This window comes from Eubalaena glacialis, chromosome 20 (assembly GCF_028564815.1).
Source record: "Eubalaena glacialis isolate mEubGla1 chromosome 20, mEubGla1.1.hap2.+ XY, whole genome shotgun sequence".
In the NCBI taxonomy this organism is placed as follows: Eukaryota; Metazoa; Chordata; class Mammalia; order Artiodactyla; family Balaenidae; genus Eubalaena; species Eubalaena glacialis.
Genome location: NC_083735.1, coordinates 14,335,703 through 14,356,015, shown reverse-complemented (window position 1 = coordinate 14,356,015; position 20,313 = coordinate 14,335,703). Strand labels below are relative to the sequence as shown.

General features: G+C 41.0%; 1 protein-coding gene across 2 annotated transcripts in view; it reads right to left on the bottom strand.

Annotated features, from left to right (window-relative positions):
* Positions 1 to 20,313, bottom strand: part of SNX25 (sorting nexin 25) — a 111,195-nt gene that overhangs the window by 58,358 nt on the left and 32,524 nt on the right. For both annotated transcript variants that reach the window (XM_061177637.1, XM_061177635.1), the window contains exons 4-5: positions 18,085 to 18,257; positions 16,778 to 16,964 (exon numbers count right to left, since the gene is read on the bottom strand). In XM_061177637.1, coding sequence (XP_061033620.1) covers positions 16,778 to 16,964; positions 18,085 to 18,257 — 360 coding nt within the window. The remainder of the gene's footprint in view (positions 1 to 16,777; positions 16,965 to 18,084; positions 18,258 to 20,313) is intronic.

The window sequence follows — 20,313 nt, the reverse complement described above, 5'->3', positions numbered from 1 at the left end:
CAAGAAAGCCAAAGTTTTCTCTCTGTTGCCTGTACCTAATTTCTACTTGTGTTCCTCATATTTTTACATCAGCTATTAATACAGTTATAAAGCATTTATAGATGTATGTTTAGCACCACTGCAGTATGTTCCATTCCCAGTCCTTACCTAAAGCATTTTCATTTAGAATGGTTACTGAATATCATCTTCAGTTGCCTAGTTTTACGTTCCATATCTAAAGTGTCCTAATGACTTCTTATACATTTTGAACAAAGTTTTTCTGAAGGAAGATATTGTCGTCTCAGCTCATCCGTTAATCCTACTCAAGTCAGGACCTGAGGGTGTTCTAGCCTGCTCCTGACGACTGTAATTTTTTCAGGTCTTACTGGGAGCCTAGATGTCCCGCATTACACACATCACCTCATTTAATTATCACAACAAGCCTATGCAGTAGGAGCTATTTCCTCCGTTTCACAGTGAAAACTGAGGCTCAGAGTGTAAATGACTTGCCTGAGACCATGCACTTTGCAAGCAGTGAAGCCACAGTGCAAACCAGGTCTGTGAAACCCAGGCCTGCCGGACCCTTGAGCCTGTGTTCGTGGTCAGGGTCTGCCGTGGTGCTTGACCGGTCACTACAGGTTGACTTCTTGTGCTGCTAACGCTCCTCGGCCTCTAGAAGAACTGCATTTCTGTCAAGTGCAGGGGAATCGAAAGACAGAGCGCGCGTTGCCGCTACTCAGTGCTGGGCTGAAGTCAGCTTGCGAGGCCTATGCCGGCTCAGGAGAGCTGGCTGTTGCATTTCAGCAATTAAGCCCATCATTATTAAAATTAAATTACACAAACCTACCGTTTTTTAAACGTAAAAGTACTCAAAACTCATCGTTTCCTAATAATTTCATTCATTTTACTATTACCTATGTTCGAGGTTATTTACATCCGTTCCACCACCCTTCACTACCACCCTTCCACCAGCCTTCACTACCTTTTTTTTTTTTTTTTGGCTGCACCAGGTCTTAGTTGCAGCACGCGGGATCTTTGTTGAGGCATGCAGGCTCACAGTTGTGGCATGCGGGCTCACAGTTGCGGCATGTGGGCTCACAGTTGAGGCATGCGGGCTTCTTAGTTGAGGCATGCAAACTCTTAGTTGCAGCATGCGAACTCTTAGTTGCGGCATGCATGTGGGATCTAGTTCCCCGACCAGGGATCTAACCCAGGCCCCCTGCATTGGGAGCGCGGAATCTTACCCACTGGACCGCCAGGGAAGTCTCCAGCCTTCTCTACTTGTGAACCATAAAGTTCTTTTCTGTTGAGGAGGCACTCAGCACCACAATTTTTGTCTTTGTCTTTTAAAGAAACAAGCAGTACCTATTGACCTCACCCCTCCCTCAACTCTTCATGTTTTATTTTAAGTCCAAGAAGCACCATCTCTGGCCTCCCTCCACCTCTCACTCATTCCTCTCCTCTCCTCTCCAGAGAGGAATAAGCTTTTAATCTGATCACAGAGGAGGAGGAACTGGGCCTGTGAAGCACAGCCCTTCTGTTCCCCTTCCTCTTAAGGGCATGTGTTCTCTGCCTCCAAAGGGCAGCCAGCAAGTAGACTGCACCTACCAGGGAGACGGAAGGAGGGAGCAGCAGGGACAAGGAGAGGGATTCCGACCCAGCAGTGATAGGTGGGAAAGAATGTCTAATTGTGAAACTCAGTTTTAGAGAGCGCACTGCCTGCATATATAAACTACATTGTCCAGGATCTCCAGTAATAAGAGTGACACTGTGGTCTTCATTTGCCTTATTTCTTGGCCCTAAGATGGGTCAGACTTCAGGATGGAGAGAGGACCACTGCTATTCATTAGGCCTCCTCAAACCCCAAGATGAAACACTGCATCCCAGTGGGCCACTAGGAACCGCCCAGTCTTCACAAAGAAATTAAATCTATTTGTGATCCTTAGTCTAATGATCATAAACAATAACAATAATAGTATCAGCTAACAATTAGGAATATGCAGGTCCTGGGCCAAGTGCTTTACATAAACTGACTTGTGGTCCTAACTGTTGTTCAGAAAGCAGGTAACCCTTTACCCACACCTAACACGGCGCCAGTGCTGCTCCAAATACAAGCACATAATGAATTCTTTAATTTCAGAGACATCATAAACTTCTTCATACCAAAATTCCCCTTCTCGTATCAAATTTTACATTGCTGCCAACACTTACTTGTCTTTCCTCCTAAATGAAAATAATTTGTGTTCTCGGATATGTTTAACTCCCACCTCTGTGCCCTCTGCTATTTCTCAGACACTAGAAGCAGTTATATTCTAAAGTCAATGCACTTTTATTTTTCATAAAACTGAAAGATCTTTTAGAACACTTTTCATAGGCAGCCTCACTTTTTAATGTGTTTTTTCAAAACTAAATTTATATTCATTTATTCTTTTCATAAAAATTTGCCAGGCTTCTGTTTTACACTTACGAATTTCCATCTCCCTGTCCACCCACACGAGCCTTCCTCAGCAGTTCACACGTGCTCAGTGATTTCTGACACGCTGCAGTAGGTTGTCTTAGGTATGCTTGATTTCTTTTTTCTTGTTCCTCTACAATGTAATCCTATTTTACTGCAAGATTCACATTTTCAGAATCACTGTTCAAAACACTGCACATTCAACTAATTTAAGTTCTTCTACACAGAAGCATGCAATTTTAAGAATTTTAATACTTTTAATATTATCCTCATGTGCAAATGCACCTAAACTTATTCAGAGCTGAAAATCCACCCCCTTATGATATCTAAAGAAAAAGTACTAAGCGACCCCTCCGTAACCCATTGTTAGGCATGATCTCTTAAGTTAATCCATTCATTATGCCCATTGCCTCTTGCTTTAGTCTGGTAAAACGGAAAAACACCACACCAACCTCAGTATGTGCCAGATAAAAGGTTCCCCTTCTCTTCTCCAGACTAAATAATCCTTAATCTCTTTAATTTTAAACCTTTTGTTCATTATTAGAATTTCCTATCTATTTTTAGATTCTCCACAGTGCTCTTTAAATGAGGGTCAGAAGTAAACAAATCCAGAACTGAAAAATCTAATAAAGATTTGGGCTGGTGGTAAATGAGATTCTGGCAGTGACAGGCTGCTCTGATTTTCTTTCTTACTACTTGTTTCTCTGGCAGTCTGTCACTGCCTTAATAAAAGATGACGGTACTTCTGATGGCATTGTTCCCCACACAAGGATTAGTGCCTGCAAAGGCTCACAAACAGTAGAGAGTTATCTCCACACTTGCAGAAAATCCCACAAGGCTGGGGCCATGTGTCACTGCTGTTCTCTGCCCACCTGGCTAGCAAGTTACCCAGCTTTACATATAGGGTTTGAAGTCAGACAGACCTGAATTCAAATCCCAGCTCTGTTACTTATTAGCTTTGTAATCCGGGGCAAGTCGCTTTCCTCTCCTCAACCAAATAATGAGAATCACAGTACCTACTTCACATGGTGGTTATAACAATCAGATGATGATTATAAAGAACCTAGCACTGTGCTTGACACATATCAGATAGCCAACAAATGGTAGCTTAAAAACAAAGAAAGTTTTCCTTTCTTGAGCATTTGCTTGGCATCTCTTTAACCCTGGCAAATGCCCAGTCCAGGGAAGCAGTCATTTCTCCAATGCCTGTGTGGGAAGCAGTGCTATCCTGCCTCACTATAACTACAAAACATGAAGTACTGTAGCAAAGACAGCTATTTGCCTCTTCCATACCCATTCTTTTTCCTTCCTCAGTAATAGAATCCTCCATTTTTATTTATTTATTTATTTATTTATTTATTTATTTATTTATGGCTGTGTTGGGTCTTCGTTTCTGTGCGAGGGCTTTCTCTAGTTGTGGCAAGTGGGGGCCACTCTTCATCGCGGTGCGCGGGCCTCTCATTATCGCGGCCTCTCTTGTTGCGGAGCACAGGCTCCAGACGCGCAGGCTCAGTAGTTGTGGCTCACGGGCTTAGTTGCTCCGCGGCATGTGGGATCTTCCCAGACCAGGGCTCGAACCCGTGTCCCCTGCCTTGGCAGGCAGACTCTCAACCACTGCGCCACCAGGGAAGCCCAGAATCCTCCATTTTTAGCGAAGTCTAAGGGTGCCCAGAATGAGACTACTTGCTTTTTCTCAATTGTTTCGACCAACGAAATATAAATAAAAATGTCATGTAGCAGCTTCCAGAAATTTCCTTAAACGACAAGCAGTACAGGACCTTGGCCACCATGTTTCCCTGCCTCCATCCCACTTCCTGGGATTAGGATATGACGGATGGCATCCTAGAGAACATCCTGAACCAGGAGGACTCCAGAATACAGGATGGCAGAGCAGTGAGCTAGGGGGAGCCTGGGTCCTTGAGGAAGGCAGGGCCCCGTACCAGCCCTGGACTGGGTACTGCAGACTTCCCTTAAGCAAGGAGGAAGAAAAACCCTCTGTACTTAGACAAGGCATCATTATTTTGTGGGTTTTCTATAATTTTCAGCTGAATCTAATCCTAACTAATGTAAGTACAGTACCTCCAAACTGTTCACGGGGTTAAACCAGTGGCTCTTAAGCAAGGACAATTTTGTCCCCCAGAGGACATCTGGCAACGTCCAGAGACATTTCTGGTTGACACAGCAGTGCAGGTGCTACTGGCATTCAGTGCGTAGAGGCGCTAGGGATGCTGCTTACATTCTGCAGTTAACAGAACAACTCCCACAACAAAGGGCTATCAAGCCCCACATGTCAGTTTTGCCAAGGCTGAGAAACCTCGGGTTAAACACATCTCTCAGGAAGGTCAGTGATAAAATGCCCTCTGTTCATTACAATAATCATGGCAGAAGAATGAGGCGTCCTGATTAGTCAGTATTCTCCTCAACAGAGTTACCATATATCTCAAACAGTAATAAACAGTTTTCAAAGAATCAGAACATAATGAATCACATGACACGACATCTAGCCGAGACTTCAGACTGGCAGCATGTGAAAGCACATTACGTTTAAAAGAGATTCTCGGTGCATTAACTGCATTTTATAATCACCTGGGGAACTGATGCCCCAGATCCACTCTAGACCAGTTACATAAAAGTTCCTGGGGGTGAAGCCTAGGCATCTGTATCTTCCATAGAGGACCAAATAATCTTCATCAGGGTACTTTTCACAAATGCGCTGAAGAATTACAGAATGCAGGCAGCCCTGGATGTGCCAGATTCCTGGACCACGGTCTGCCTACTTCTTTACAAGAGGTTCCATTAGGGCAAAACCTTTCACTGCTCCTTTGCTTAACATTCACTTTGACTCCTGCTTTATCGTCAAAATAAAGGAACACACAGTCCTTTCTCTAGTATGGCTGTGACGTGGCGTTTCACAAATGGATGCACCTAGACTCTGAACACTGCTCTGCCTTCCTTGACGGTGGCCATCACCCCCACAGCCACACCAGGTGGGAATCTATTCAGCTGCCCTTTAACATCCTGCATCAACATGACACTCAGATTTCTGGCTCCTCTTTTGTTAGCAGAGTTGATCACTGCTCCTACTAGAAGACCCAGAAAATTCAAAATATTAAACCAGTCTAGCTTCCATATCCTCATTTTGACATCTTGGATGCCAGAAAAGGAAGTACCTCAAAGGGACAGCAGGATATCAAACGGTAATGTTTTAAAGCCTGATTGATTCTAACATACAGACAGGGTTAAAAACCACTAACTTAGGCCATTTTGAGTTGAGTGTCCTGTGAGGAGCTTCAGCACACGTCCCGAGCTGAGGCGTCAGCTCAGCCGTTTCACAAGAACTCTGGTCTGAAGGGCCGGGGGCAAGGCCTCTGCACAGGGCCCGCTATGAGCAAGTGAAACAGACTAAGCACAAAGGGAAAAAAGGTGGAAGTGCTAGGCCTGAAGTGAGATTGCCAGATTTATGTCCTTTCCAGATGAAATGTGGATCCTCTAGAAACAGGAGGTGTGAAGAGAGAGGACCTTCAAGATGGCAGAGGAGTAAGACGTGGCGATCACCTTCCTCCCCACAAATACATCAGAAATACATCCACATGTAGAACAACTCTGACAGAACACCTACTGAACGCTGGCAGAAGACCTCAGACTTACCAAAAGTCGTGTGGCTGACAGGGTCTTGGTGCTCCGGCCAGCTATCAGGCCTGAGCCTCTGAGGTGGGAGAACCGACTTCAGGACTTTGGACCACCAGAGACGTCCCGGCCCCATGTAATATAAATTGGCGAGAGCTCTCCCAGAGATCTCCGTCTCAACGCTAAGACCCAGCTCCACTCAACCACCAGCAAGCTCCAGTGCTGGACACCCCACGCCAAACAACTAGAAAGACAGGAACCCAACCTCACCCATGAGCAGAGAGGCTGCCTAAAATCATAATAAGTTCACAGACACCCCAAAACACACCACCGGACGTGGTCCGGCCCACCAGAAAGACAAGATCCAGCCTCATCCACCAGAACACAGGCACCAGTCCCCTCCACCAGGAAGCCTACACAACCCACTGAACCAACCTTATCCACTGGGGGCAGACACCAAAAACAACAGGAACTACGAACCTGCAGCCTGCGAAAAGGAGACCTCAAACACAGTAAGTTAAGCAAAATGAGAAGACAGCGTAATACACACCAGATGAAGGAGCAAGGTAAAAACCTACCAGACCAAACAAATGAAGAGGAAATAGGCAGTCTACCTGAAAAAAAATTCAGAGTAATGATAGTAAAGATGATCCAATATCTTGGAAATAGAATGGAGAAAATACAAGAAACGTTTAACAAGGACCTAGAAGAACTAAAGAGCACACAAACAATGATGAACAACACAATAAATGAAATTAAAAATTCTCTAGAAGGAATCAATAGTAGAATAACTGAGGCAGAAGAACAGATAAGTGACCTGGAAGATAAAATAGTGTAAATAACTACTGCAGAGCAGAATAAAGAAAAAAGAATGAAAAGAATTGAGGACAGTCTCAGAGACCTCTGGGACAACGTTAAATGCACCAACATTCAAATTACAGGGGTCCCAGAAGAAGAAGAGAAGCAGAAAGGGACTGAGAAAATATTTGAAGAGATTAGAATTGAAAACTTCCCTAATATGGGAAAGGAAATAGTCAATCAACTCCAGGAAGCACAGAGAGTCCCAAAAAGGATAAATTCAAGGAGAAACACGCCAATACACATATTAATCAAGCTATCAAATGTTAAATACAAAGAAAAAATACTGAAAGCAGGAAGGGAAAAGCAACAAATAACATACAAGGGAATCCCCATAAGGTTAACAGCTGATCTTTCAGCAGAAACTCTGCAAGCCAGAAGGGAGTGGCAGGACATATTTAAAGTGATGAAAGGGAAAAACCTACAACCAAGATTACTCTACCCAGCAAGGATCTCATTCAGATTCGATGGAGAAATTAAAACCTTTACAGACAAGCAAAAGCTAAGAGAATTCAGCACCACCAAACCAGCTCTACAACAAATGCTAAAGGAACTTCTCTAGGCAGGAAACACAAGAGAAGGGAAAGACCTACAAAAACAAACCCAAAACAATTCAGAAAATGGTAATAGGAACATACATATCGATAATTACCTTAAATGTAAATGGATTAAACGCTCCAACCAAAAGACATAGACTGGCTGAATGGATACAAAAACAAGACCCATATATATGCTGTCTACAAGAGACCCACTTCAGACCTAGGGACACAAACAGACTGAAAGTGAGGGGATGGAAAAAGATATGCCATGCAAATGGAAATCAAAAGAAAGCTGGAGTAGCAATTCTCATATCAGACAAAATAGACTTTAAAATAAAGACTATTACAAGAGACAAAGAAGGACACTACATAATGATCAAGGGATCAATCCAAGAAGAAGATATGACAATTGTAAATATTTATGCACCCAACATAGGAGCACCTCAATACATAAGGCAAATGCTAACAGCCATAAAAGGGGAAATCAACAGTAACACAATAATAGTAGGGGACTTTAACACCCCACTTTCACCAATGGACAGATCATCCAAAATGAAAATAAGTAAGGAAACACAAGCTTTAAATGACACATTAAACAAGATGGATTTAATTGATATTTATAGGACATTCCATCCAAAAACAACAGAATACACTTTCTTCTCAAATGCTCATGGAACATTCTCCAGGATAGATCATATCCTGGGTCACAAATCAAGTCCTGGTAAATTTAAGAAAATTGAAATTGTATCAAGTATCTTTTCCGACCACAATGCTATGAGACTAGATATCAATTACAGGAAAAAAAATCTGTAAAAAATACAAACACATGGAGGCTAAACAATACACTACTCAATTACCAAGAGATCACTGAAGAAATCAAAGAGGAAATCAAAAAATACCTAGAAACAAATGACAACGAAAACACAACGACCCAAAACCTGTGGGATGCAGCAAAAGCAGTTCTAAGAGGGAAGTTTACAGCAATACAATCCTACCTCAAGAAACAAGAAACATCTCAAATAAACAACCTAACCTTACACCTAAAGAAACTAGAGAAAGAAGAACAAAAAAAACCCAAAGTTAGCAGAAGGAAAGAAATCATAAAGATCAGACCAGAAATAAATGAAAAAGAAATGAAGGAAACGATAGCAAAGATCAATAAAACTAAAAGTTGGTTCTTTGAGAAGATAAACAAAATTGATAAACCATTAGCCAGACTCATCAAGAAAATAAGGGAGAAGACTCAAGTCAACAGAATTAGAAATGAAAAAGGAGAAATAACAATTGACACTGCAGAAATACAAAGGATCATGAGAGATTACTACAAGCAACTATATGCCAATAAAATGGACAACCTGGAAGAAATGGACAAATTCTTAGAAAAGCACAACCTTCCGAGACTGAACCAGGAAGAAATAGAAAATATAAACAGACCAATCACAAGCACTGAAATTGAAACTGTGACTAAAAATCTTCCAACAAACAAAAGCCCAGGACCAGATGGCTTCACAGGTGAATTCTATCAAACATTTACAGAAGAGCTAACACCTATCCTTCTCAAACTCTTCCAAAATATAGCAGAGGGAGGAACACTCCCAAACTCATTCTACGAAGCCACCATCACCCTGATACCAAAACCAGACAAAGATGTCACAAAAAACGAAAACTACAGGCCAATATCACTGATGAACACAGATGCAAAAATCCTCAACAAAATACTAGCAAACAGAATCCAACAGCATATTAAAAGGATCATACACCATGATCAAGTGGGGTTTATCCCAGGAATGCAAGGATTCTTCAATATACACAAATCAATCAATGTGATACACCATACTAACAAATTGAAGGATAAAAACCATATGATCATCTCAACAGATGCACAAAAAGCTTTTGACAAAATTCAACGCCCATTTATGATAAAAACCCTCCAGAAAGTAGGCATACAGGGAACTTACGTAAACATAATAAAGGCCATATATGACAAACGCACAGCCAACATTGTTCTCAATGGTGAAAAACTGAAAACATTTCCACTAAGATCAGGAACAAGACAAGGTTGTCCACTCTCACCACTATTATTCAACATAGTTTTCAAAGTTTTAGCCACAGCAATCAGAGAAGAAAAAGAAATGAAAGGAATCCAAACTGGAAAAGAAGAAGAAAAACTGTCACTGTTTGCAGATGACATGATACTATACATAGAGAATCCGAAAGATGCTACCAGAAAAGTATTAGAGCTAATCAGTGAATTTGGTAAAGTAGCAGGATACAAAATTAATGCACAGAAATCTCTTGCATTCCTATACACTAATGATGAAAAATCTGAAAGAGAAATTAAGGAAACACTCCCAATTACCACTGCAACAAAAAGAATAAAATACCTAGGAATAAACCTACTTAAGGAGACAAAAGACCTGTATGCAGAAAACTACAAGACACTGATGAAAGAAATTAAAGATGATACAAACAGATGGAGAGATATACCATGTGCTTGGATTGGAAGAATCAACATTATGAAAACAACTATACTACCCAAAGCAACCTACAGATTCAGTGTAATCCCTATCAAACTACCAATGGCATTTTTCACAGAACTAGAACAAAAAATTTCACAATTTGTATTGAAACACAAAAGACCCCGAATAGCTAAAGCAATCCTGAGAAAGAAAAACGGAGCTGAGGGATCAGGCTTCCTGTCTTCAGACTACATTACAAAGCAACAGTAATCAAGACAGTATGGTACTGGCACAAAAACAGAAATATAGATCAATGGAACAGTACAGAAAGCCCAGAGATAAACCCACGCACATGGTCACCTTATCTTTGATAAAGGAGGCAAGAATATACAGTGGAGAAAAGACAGCCTCTTCAATAAGTGGTGCTGGGAAAACTGGATAGCTACATGTAAAAGAATGAAATTAGAACACTCCCTAACACCACACACAAAAGTAAACTCAAAATGGATTAAAGACCTAAATGTAAGGCTAGACACTGTAAAACTCTTAGAGGAAAGCACAGGCAGAACACTCTATGACATAAATCACAGCAAGATCCTTTTTGACCCACCTCCTAGAGAAATGGAAATAAAAACAAAAATAAACAAATGGGACCTAATGAAACTTAAAAGCTTTTGCACAGCAAAGGAAACCATAAACAAGACGAAAAGACAACCCTCAGAATGCGAGGAAATATTTGCAAACGAAGCAAATGACAAAGAATTAATCTCCAAAATATACAAGCAGCTCATGCAGCTCAATATCAAAAAAACAAACAACCCAATCCAAAAATGAGCATAAGACCTAAATCGACATTTCTCCAAAGAAGATATACAGATTGCCAACAAACCCATGAAGGGATGCTCAACATCATCAATCATTAGAGAAATGCAAATCAAAACTACAATGAGGTATCAGCTCACACTGGTCAGAACAGCCATCATCAAAAAATCTACAAACAGGGCTTCCCTGGGAGCACAGTGGTTAAGAATCTGCCTGCCAATGCAGGGGACACGGGTTCGAGCCCTAGTCGGGAAGATCCCACGTGCCGCAGAGCAACAAAGCCCATGTGCCACAACTACTGAGCCTGTGCTCTAGAGCCTGCGAGCCACAACTCCTGAGCCCGCATGCCACAACTACTGAAGCCCACGCGCCTAGAGCCCGTGCTCCGCAACAAGAGAAGCCACCGCAAAGAGAAGCCCAAGCACCGCAACGAAGAGTAGCCCCCGCTCGCTGCAGCCAGAGAAAAGCCCGCGCGCAGCAACAAAGACCCAACGCAGCCAAAAATAAATAAATAAATAAATAAATAAAATAAAAAATTTTTTTTAAATCTACAAACAATAAATGCTGGAGAGGGTGTGCAGAAAAGGCAACCCTCCTACACTGTTGGTGGGAATGTAAATTGATACAGCCACTGTGGAGAACAGTATGGAGGTTCCTTAAACAAATAAAAATAGAACTACCATATGACATAGCAATCCCACTACTGGGCATACACCCAGAGAAAACTGTATTTAAAAAGACACATACACCCCAATGTTCATTGCAGCACTATTTATTATAGCCAGGTCATGGAAGCAACCTAAATGCCCATCGACAGACAAATGGATAAAGAAGACGTGGCACATGTATACAATGGAATGTTACCCTGCCATAAAAAGGAACGAAACTGAGTTCTTTGTAGTGAGGTGGATGGACCTAGAGTCTGTCATACAGAGTGAAGTAAGTCAGAAAGAGAAAAACAAATACCGTATGCTAACACATACATATGGAACCTAAAAAAAAAAAATGGTTCTGAAGAACCTAGGGGCAGGACAGGAATAAAGACGCAGACGTAGAGTGTGTACTTAAGGACACGGGGCGGGGGAAGGGTAAACTGGGACGAAGTGAGAGAGTGGCATGGACATATATACACTACCAAATGTAAAACAGATAGCTAGTGGGAAGCAGCCGCATAGCACAGGGAGATCAGCTCGGTGCTTTGTGACCACCTAGAGGGGTGGGATAGGGAGGGTGGGAGGGAGACACAAGAGGGAGGGGATATGGGGATATAAGTATACGTATAGCTGATTCACTTTGTTATACAGCACAAACTAACACAGCAATGTAAAGCAATTATACTCCAATAAAGATGTTAAAACAAACAAACAAACAAAAAACCCACTAACTTAGTATACCTGAAGGACGCATTTCTAGCTTTATAATCCTACTGTGAAAAGATCTCATGCTCGCTCAGAGAAAACAACAAACTACTGCAGAACTACAAATAGCACCTTTAAGGGTTTGTTGTTGTTGTTGTTTGTTTATTTTTAATGCACTCCAGCCTGGCAGAGCTGAATGACTATTTCCTTTAGAAAACATTCATCTAACTCCCAAATATGTATAAAATAAAAGTGGATGGTTTCACTTAGTCTAAATAAGACGCATTCCCTGGCTTATGCAGCCTACCCCAAAATTTTACTGAGAGCAGTTTGAAGATAATGACCTAAAACCCTAATAAAGTCAGAGGGCAGAGGACTCTCACTGTACCAGAAAAACAACAGAAGAGTTGAGACTATGATTGAAGAAAGCAGCTCCATTCGTGCTATGTGGCTGATAAGCCTCATCAACGTGGGTTTTAGACAGAAGTCTGATAAAAAGCAATTCTGCCGGTCAATACGAGTGAGCAGAACTGACCCTTAAAGAGAGGGCAATTTTTTTTTAATCAGATGAACAGTAAGTAGCCAAGTAACAAGATAATTTACGCAGCATCACCTACTCTTTGAGCAAAAAGATCAATCTCTGCCATCACAGAGTTGTTCCTGGTAGCCTCTCTAGTGCAAGAAGCAGGGAGTAAAAATTAGTCCTCAGGTCTGTGCCTCAGATACAACGAATAGGGACAACCACCCCAAGGATAAAAGATATACCAGTGCCACATCAAAGAGAACTACCTAAAATGTCACAATAAAGCAATGCCCAAGGAACTGTCTCGTGGTCACAGGTCCAGGAAAGATGCCCCAGGACAATGCACTGTTTAACCAAGTATACAGAGAGCAACTCTGAACGTGTGTATCTATCATTGACAAAAATGCCTTTCACAGTATTTTCTCCTAAGGTTCTTTGCCAAGCTTGTTGAGGAGACTATACATTCTTCAGGATTACGATCCCAGAGCTGATGTTGCCAGGCACATCTGACTCTTTGAAGAAGTTCATGCCCCTTGTTACAAGAGAATTTTGCAGCCTGTCTAAAGGAAGTTATCAACATACTTCCCAAGATTTACATGAGGAACTGAAAGCTTACAAAGGGATGGAGGTCAGAAGAATAGGTCATTACATCCACTTAATTAAATCTGAAAATGGATTCTTTGTGCTTCTAATAGACAAGGCACTTTAAGAGTCTGATTGTCTAATCACCAAAGTACCTCCAAGTGTTCTCCCCATTGAAACCTAAAGTAAGGTGTTTCTAACAGTAGGGTGGAGGACGCAAAAGAGAAGACAATATGTGGAAAAGGAATAATGCACTAAATGAACACCCCTTCCTGGTGTCTGTACTCCAACACTCCTTGTTGGTGGCAGGTATTTAGAGTGAGGGGAGGTGGTGAGAGGAAGAGGTTAGGAACCTGCAACACTTTATTTTAGTCTCATTTATCAGCAGTCACTGATAGCACTGCTGAAGATGCTCAATGATCATTCAAAAGGCATTCTTCAAAGTGCAACAACCCAAATCTTCCACTAACTGATAAATGGATAAACAAAATGTGGTATATTCATACAATGGAATAGTATTCAGCCAAAAAAATGGAGTACTGATATATACTGCAACATGGATGAACCTCGAAAACATTATGCTGAGTGAAAGAAGCCAGACACAGAAGGACACATATTGTATGATTCCATTTATATGAAATGTCCAGAATAGGCAAACCTACGGAGACAGAAAGCACATGAGTGGTTCCCAAGGGCTGGGGGGAGGAGAAGAATGGGAAATGACTGCTAATGGGTATAAGGTTTCTTTTTAGGGTGATGAAACTAGTCTGCAATTAGTGGTTATGGTTGCACGGCCTTTGAATACACTAAAAACCACGGAACTGTCCACTTTAAAATTGTGAATTCTATGGTATGTGACTTATATCTCAATTTTTGAAATAGCCATTCTTTAGTTCAGCTTTTCTACTTCCCCTTAAGTCTCCCAGCGCTCAACAGAGGGCCTGCTTCCTGGGACCCCCAGTGGGCTACCCTTCAGTGTTGCCCTATTTATGAGATCAAGAGGAAGTGATGTCAAAAAAGATTTAAGTGCCTTTACCGTTTTTGTTCCATCACATATGAGAGGGAAAGGGGAAAATGATTATGCAGCACTTCTAGCGTAATCTTCTGCCACACAGTGAGGGCAATCCATAACACTCCGACTGCGACAAAAGCAGGCTGTCCAATCATCCTGGGACAGTAGATACCATGCTTCTGTTTTTCTAAAAGGCAGTTCTTGCTGAGCTACTCCTTTACCTACTCGATGACAAACTGCCAACATTAAGACAGTCATAGTATTTCAAATAGTCTGGAGACTTTTGCTAGCACATTTTAAAGAAGATAAACCATTAATTCTTACCAAGATCCACTCATCTTATAATACAGGAACTGTGCTCAGATACAAAATGACAGATGGTGCTGGAGTACCAATAGCTGATCATTCAAAATAATTAGTTCCGATCAAAAAATGTCTTTTGGCGTCTTTTTGTTACACCATTAACTATGTCACCATGTGTGCAGTGCTGGAATCTTTTGTTTGGTTCAGAAAAGAGAACACTCATCCACAAGTCTGGAAGAAGAATGAATACTGATTCACTTGAGTATCTGCCACTACTGATTCTAGATTGTTATCTTAAACTTCCTTGGAGTTTTCAAATGGTCCATGTCTGACCTTATTGTGGAGAGACTGTCTGGCAGGGGAAAATGCTTAGGAACTCAATGCACCCACAATTTATCAACATGAGGTATCACCTGCTCATAAACAGTCTTAGGAGGAAATCGTAATTCCATGGAGGGTGGTCATCACATTACCTTGGTAACACCACACACAGCACATCTGGAAACAATATTATAAAAGCACCAGGCAGAGGAATATTAGAGTATAAGTTTGCACAGCGTCTCTAGAACCAGAGCTTGGTGTGTGTGTGTTGTTGTGTTGAGAATTTTAAGGCGATGAGGAGGCAACAAGGGTGTCTGACATTGTGGGCTCTTTCACTTTCTGTGGAATGACACTTTAAAAGGAGTCAGAGGAAGCCACAGTAAGGATGATCTTTGAGTAGATGTGACCTGTAAGCCTCAGGTAACAAACTTGGAATATTGGCTCTTGGGTTCTCTGTCAGCTCAAGTGTCACAATTATGAAAAAGGAATTTCTAGATTCAGACATAAATAATCACAAATCTATAATAAATAAGTACCATATAGCCTATTCAAGATTATGAATGGAAAGAGAAACATGATTAAAATCTTCAGAGACTATATCTCACAAGAATTAAATTACTTGTAAACAAAGTCATACAATCGAACCCATCATTATACGTTTATGGGACCTAGATTAAGATACAGCACAGTTTACGAGAACACAGAGGCATCCACAGTGTGTGCTTCTTAGAGGGTGTATTATTCAGATTAGAAAATGTAGCAGCATAACTCACTTTAATGTTGACCCTGGTTCAGGGGCAAATGTGGCAAGTCCAAAGCCCTCAAACAGTGCAAAGACCCAATTTCAGCCAATATTTTACTTTTCCCTCAGAGACTTACAAAAATTACCTATCAGAAGCAAAACTGACAGGCCAGAGTTTCCTTTTTTCCCATGCATGCTTGTTTGGGGACACTAAAACAGAAGGGTAACTAGAGAAACAGAAGCCTAGAAAATCCACAAACTACACAATACTATATAACCATACTGTATATGCATAACCTGTATTTTAAAAATTAAAAATAAACACACACACTCACCCCTAAAAATATCTCAAGTACCGTAAAGGAGACTGAACTCCCCTATAAATTAGATTCCTGGGGTATATTTCAAATGTGTTTTCTCAAAACAATTAGTCAAGAACCCTTTATTCCCAAACCTGGGCCTCTGTATTTTCTAAGAAAAATGAAAATCAACACAAATGGTCTACATTGTAATTTTAAAAACACAGCATTGGGCTTCCCTGGTGGCGCAGTGGTTAAGAATCCACCTGCCAACGCAAGGGACATGGATTTGAGCCCTGGTCCGGGAAGATCCCACATGCTGCGGTGCAACTAAGCCCGTGCACCACAACTACTGAGCCTGCGATCTAGAGCCGGCGAGCCACAACTACTGAGGCCCGTGTGCCACAACTACTGAAACCCACACGCCTAGAGCCCGTGCTCCGCAACAAGAGAAGCCACCGCAATAAGAAGCCTGCGCACCGCAACAAAGAGTAGCCCCCGCTCGCCTCAACTAGAGAAAGCCTGCGCACAGCAACGAAGACCCAACGCAGCCAAAAATAAATAAATAAAATTTTTTAAAAAAATTATCCTTTAAAAAAAAAACAAAAAACAGTATTTCCTTCCACTGCTTTTCCAAGGTAAGCATCTGAGCAGCTACGCAGGTTCTAACAACTGAACAGCTTTCTATTATAACCTAATTATTTGAAAAACATGATACTTTGAACGAATTCCACTGCCAAGGGAGAAGCTGGATAAATTTTGCTGTTACTGATTAGTAAGTTTTATGGACTTCCTTTATTTCTGCTTCCCTGACAACCACATTTTTTTTTTTTTTTACCTAACTAGGTAGAGGAGGATAATCAGTAGCACGGTCATGCTATAATTAAAGACCAAATACCTTAGTTGCTTCAAGAACTCAACATCAGAGTTGCTGTTAATAAGCTTGATGAACTCTTCATAGGAGGGAGCATAGGTGTAGGCTCTCTTGTGATGTTCATTCATCTGTTCTCTGTGCTCCAACTGGGCAAGCAACATCTGGTTAATGTAATCTGGATTACTAAGTAACTCCACTACTGGCTTTAAGACTGTGGGACAGAGAAGAGAGCACCACTGAAAAGGGTATTCTCCTTTAAAGGAATTGCTTTCATGTTATATAAGTGAAACTACATCTGGGAAACATTTTAAAACTACCCAAATGGGCCACAGACACACACACACACACACACACACACACCCCCACACACAGCTACCCATCCCTCTGGGTTTGCTACTAGTTATGGCTACAACCAAGTGGTCGTTTTAACAAATGAGTTTAATGTAAAAGAATAATGAAAGAAAGCCATTTGGAACCCAAGTTGTTAACAAAGCTATCAAAATTAAGTACATTCATTTTTTTCCTTTGATTTCTTTTATAAGGCTCAATATGTTTTGTCTGCCAAAAGATGCAAGTTAACATTCTCCCAACTGGTGAAACAGACCTCAGGGAGGAAGTTGTTAGAAAAGTCAATGACACTATGACAGATTCATCTTACTAACTTTAGGTTAAAAAGTTCCCCTTTTCTCTGTGGTTGGCTATAACAGCTAATGGGTACAGCTGGCTAATCCTGAGATAATAAATGAGATATGAAATCAATGCATATCAAACACAACGTTATTTGTTTGAGATTCTGAGATAGGAAAAGTTTCTTCCATTTTTTCTTATCCTAGCTAAGCATTTCCTTGGATACACTTTTTTTTCTAATAATCACATTATTTTGTGGTACAGTTCCTCTTTTATTTATTCTAAGTTACATATAGGCATTGTCAATGAATACTGCAGCAAAGGTATTTTAAGCAAATGCATACTAGAGTTTGAGTATAGACAGTCTTTCATAAAGCACATAACTGGCCTGGGTAACTCAAAATCTATCCCAAATGGATGCTACACTGTGGTGGGCATAAGGACTGGTTATCCATTATAAACAACAGAGTGGACTATGTATTTGGTAATATGTTATATAAAACATCTGTTTATCACGTAGGGCCAAGTGATGCCTTCTTAGAGTGACATTTAAACCTGACCTTTTGAAAATACTTTAATTTCCGTATGTCCCACAGTATACAAGGTCTGCATAGGTGTCATATAAAGTGTTATCACACTCGTATGTAGCACGTTAGCTTGCACAAGTATCGCATTAGTAATATCAATTACTTATGAAAGTCTACCTTTTGCTGTGAGAATTTCTGCGAGCATTATGCGTAAGCTGAGAGACTGGACATCCTTTGAGGGGAGGAGACAAAACACCAGAACCCGAGAACACGTTTGTAGAAATCTTACTTCATCATCTGAGTTCCTCAAGAATGCATGCAACACAAAAGGCCTCGGCTGTTCTTCATGTCTGAAAAAAATAAATACATGAAGAGAGGGAAAGGGAAGGAAAGACGTTTCTAGAAACAGTTTGGTTATGTACCATTAGGTAAAAAAATATTTCAAATGGGCAACGCATCAGTTTTAATAACTATGTCCACTCTTTGACTATATCAACAGTCAATAATTTTCTCAACCACAGACTAATCTGGAAAAATGCAAATGCATGGCCTTTCAGGATTTCCAACCTTAAGTAGCATCAACCCTCATACACGACTCCCAAGTCACAGCAACAATCTAGAAAGGGGTGAGTAGCTCTTTAACTAGATTATTTTTAAGTCTCCTAGCTCTCTCCCTAAATGTGATGTATAGCTTCATTTTTCCAAAAAAAAAAAAATCTAACAAAGCATTAAACTAGGGTCACCAGGGCTTCCCTGGTGGCGCAGCGGTTGAGAATCTGCCTGCCAATGCCAGGGACACGGGCTCGAGCCCTGGTCTGGGAAGATCCCACATGCCGCGGAGCAACTAGGCCCGTGAGCCACAACTACTGAGCCTGCGCGTCTGGAGCCTGTGCTCCACAACAAGAGAGGCCGCGATAATGAGAGGCCCGCGTATCGCGATGAAGAGTGGCCCCCACTTGCCACAACTAGAGAAAGTCCTCGCACAGAAACGAAGACCCAACACAGCCATAAATAAATAAATAAATAAATAAAAATTAAACTTTAAAAAAAAACCCAGGGTCACCAGATCCTGGCAGCATCCTTCTGTCAGTGTGGATCTGTCACTTGTTTACTCCAACTCCTAGTACTTGCCTCGGGGTTCTCATGCCTTGAGTGAGCAAAAGGACATTAATCTTCAATACATTTCATATGTGCAGTATTATTTAATCTTCCCACCTACATCGAGAAGTAGGTAGCATCATCACCATTTTATAGATGAGAGTATTAAGGATCTGAATGATTATGTGAAGAGTCCAAAGCCACAGAGGTAATAAATGGTAGAAATAACTCTCAAGTCCTGTTCTGCCTGACTCTCAAGTCCAGACTCTTTAACGCTACACCATAATCAGATTGTTAAAGTGAAAAGGAAAAAAATTTCAGAGATACAGAAGAAACATATGCGAAAACAAGCATTATTTTGTGCCTTAAACAACATGCCTGTGCTTGACCAGTAAACAAAATGCACAGATTGTAAAAAGGAGGCTGTGAAATTAAAGATGCCATTGATGTAATAGCATAAAAACAATCATTTTTAGATTTTCCTGAAACATGCTGGAACAAGACAGATGGGGCAAAGGAAGAGGAAGCAGAGGCAAAACTTAAGTGTGATCTGGATTGGCTTAAAGCAGCCAACAGAACGTCAGCTGGGAAATAAATACAGGCTGACCGGAAAACCGCCTCACACAATTGCCTAACAGTCAACCAGAGGATGTGTTGCTTTTATTAATGCAATTTATTATTCTCTTGCCTGATAGTGGCCAACTCAATTGGGTTCTTCCTGGCTGCCACAGTCATTTTGCAGCCAGTGGAAACCTGTACACCAACGGCGATTTCCAGGGCGAGGGCACTGTTTACCTGGGGCAGGCAAGTATCGAGATAACCATCGAACCTAGGTTTCTGCCAGTCTCACTGTGTGATTTGTAGAAGGTGATGCACAATCAGATATTAGATCCCCAGCATTCACCTCCAGGGCACGATCATCTATATGCAAAACACCAGTGACCTAGTGGCACTTTTTCAAATATCCATAATCTCAGAGAACAATGGTAGATTTTTTTTCCTTTAATAAGAATCATCAACTAGAAGCTCCCAGGCATAGCCTAGATCTACCCTTGGCATGAGAAAACTAGAATTCCACAGGAAAGGAGCTTCTAAAATGGAATCAATTCTCTGTTTCTATTATTCTGATGCTTACTCATCACAATATCTTTATATTATCCACAAAAGCAGTAATTTCAGAAGCTGGTAAATAAATGTCTCAATGAAAAATATACTCTCATGTTGAAATCAGATAATCATAAAAACACTAAATTTCTCTAACCACTTGCTCTTCTCCCAAACCTAAATTCATCAGTCTTCTAACTGGAA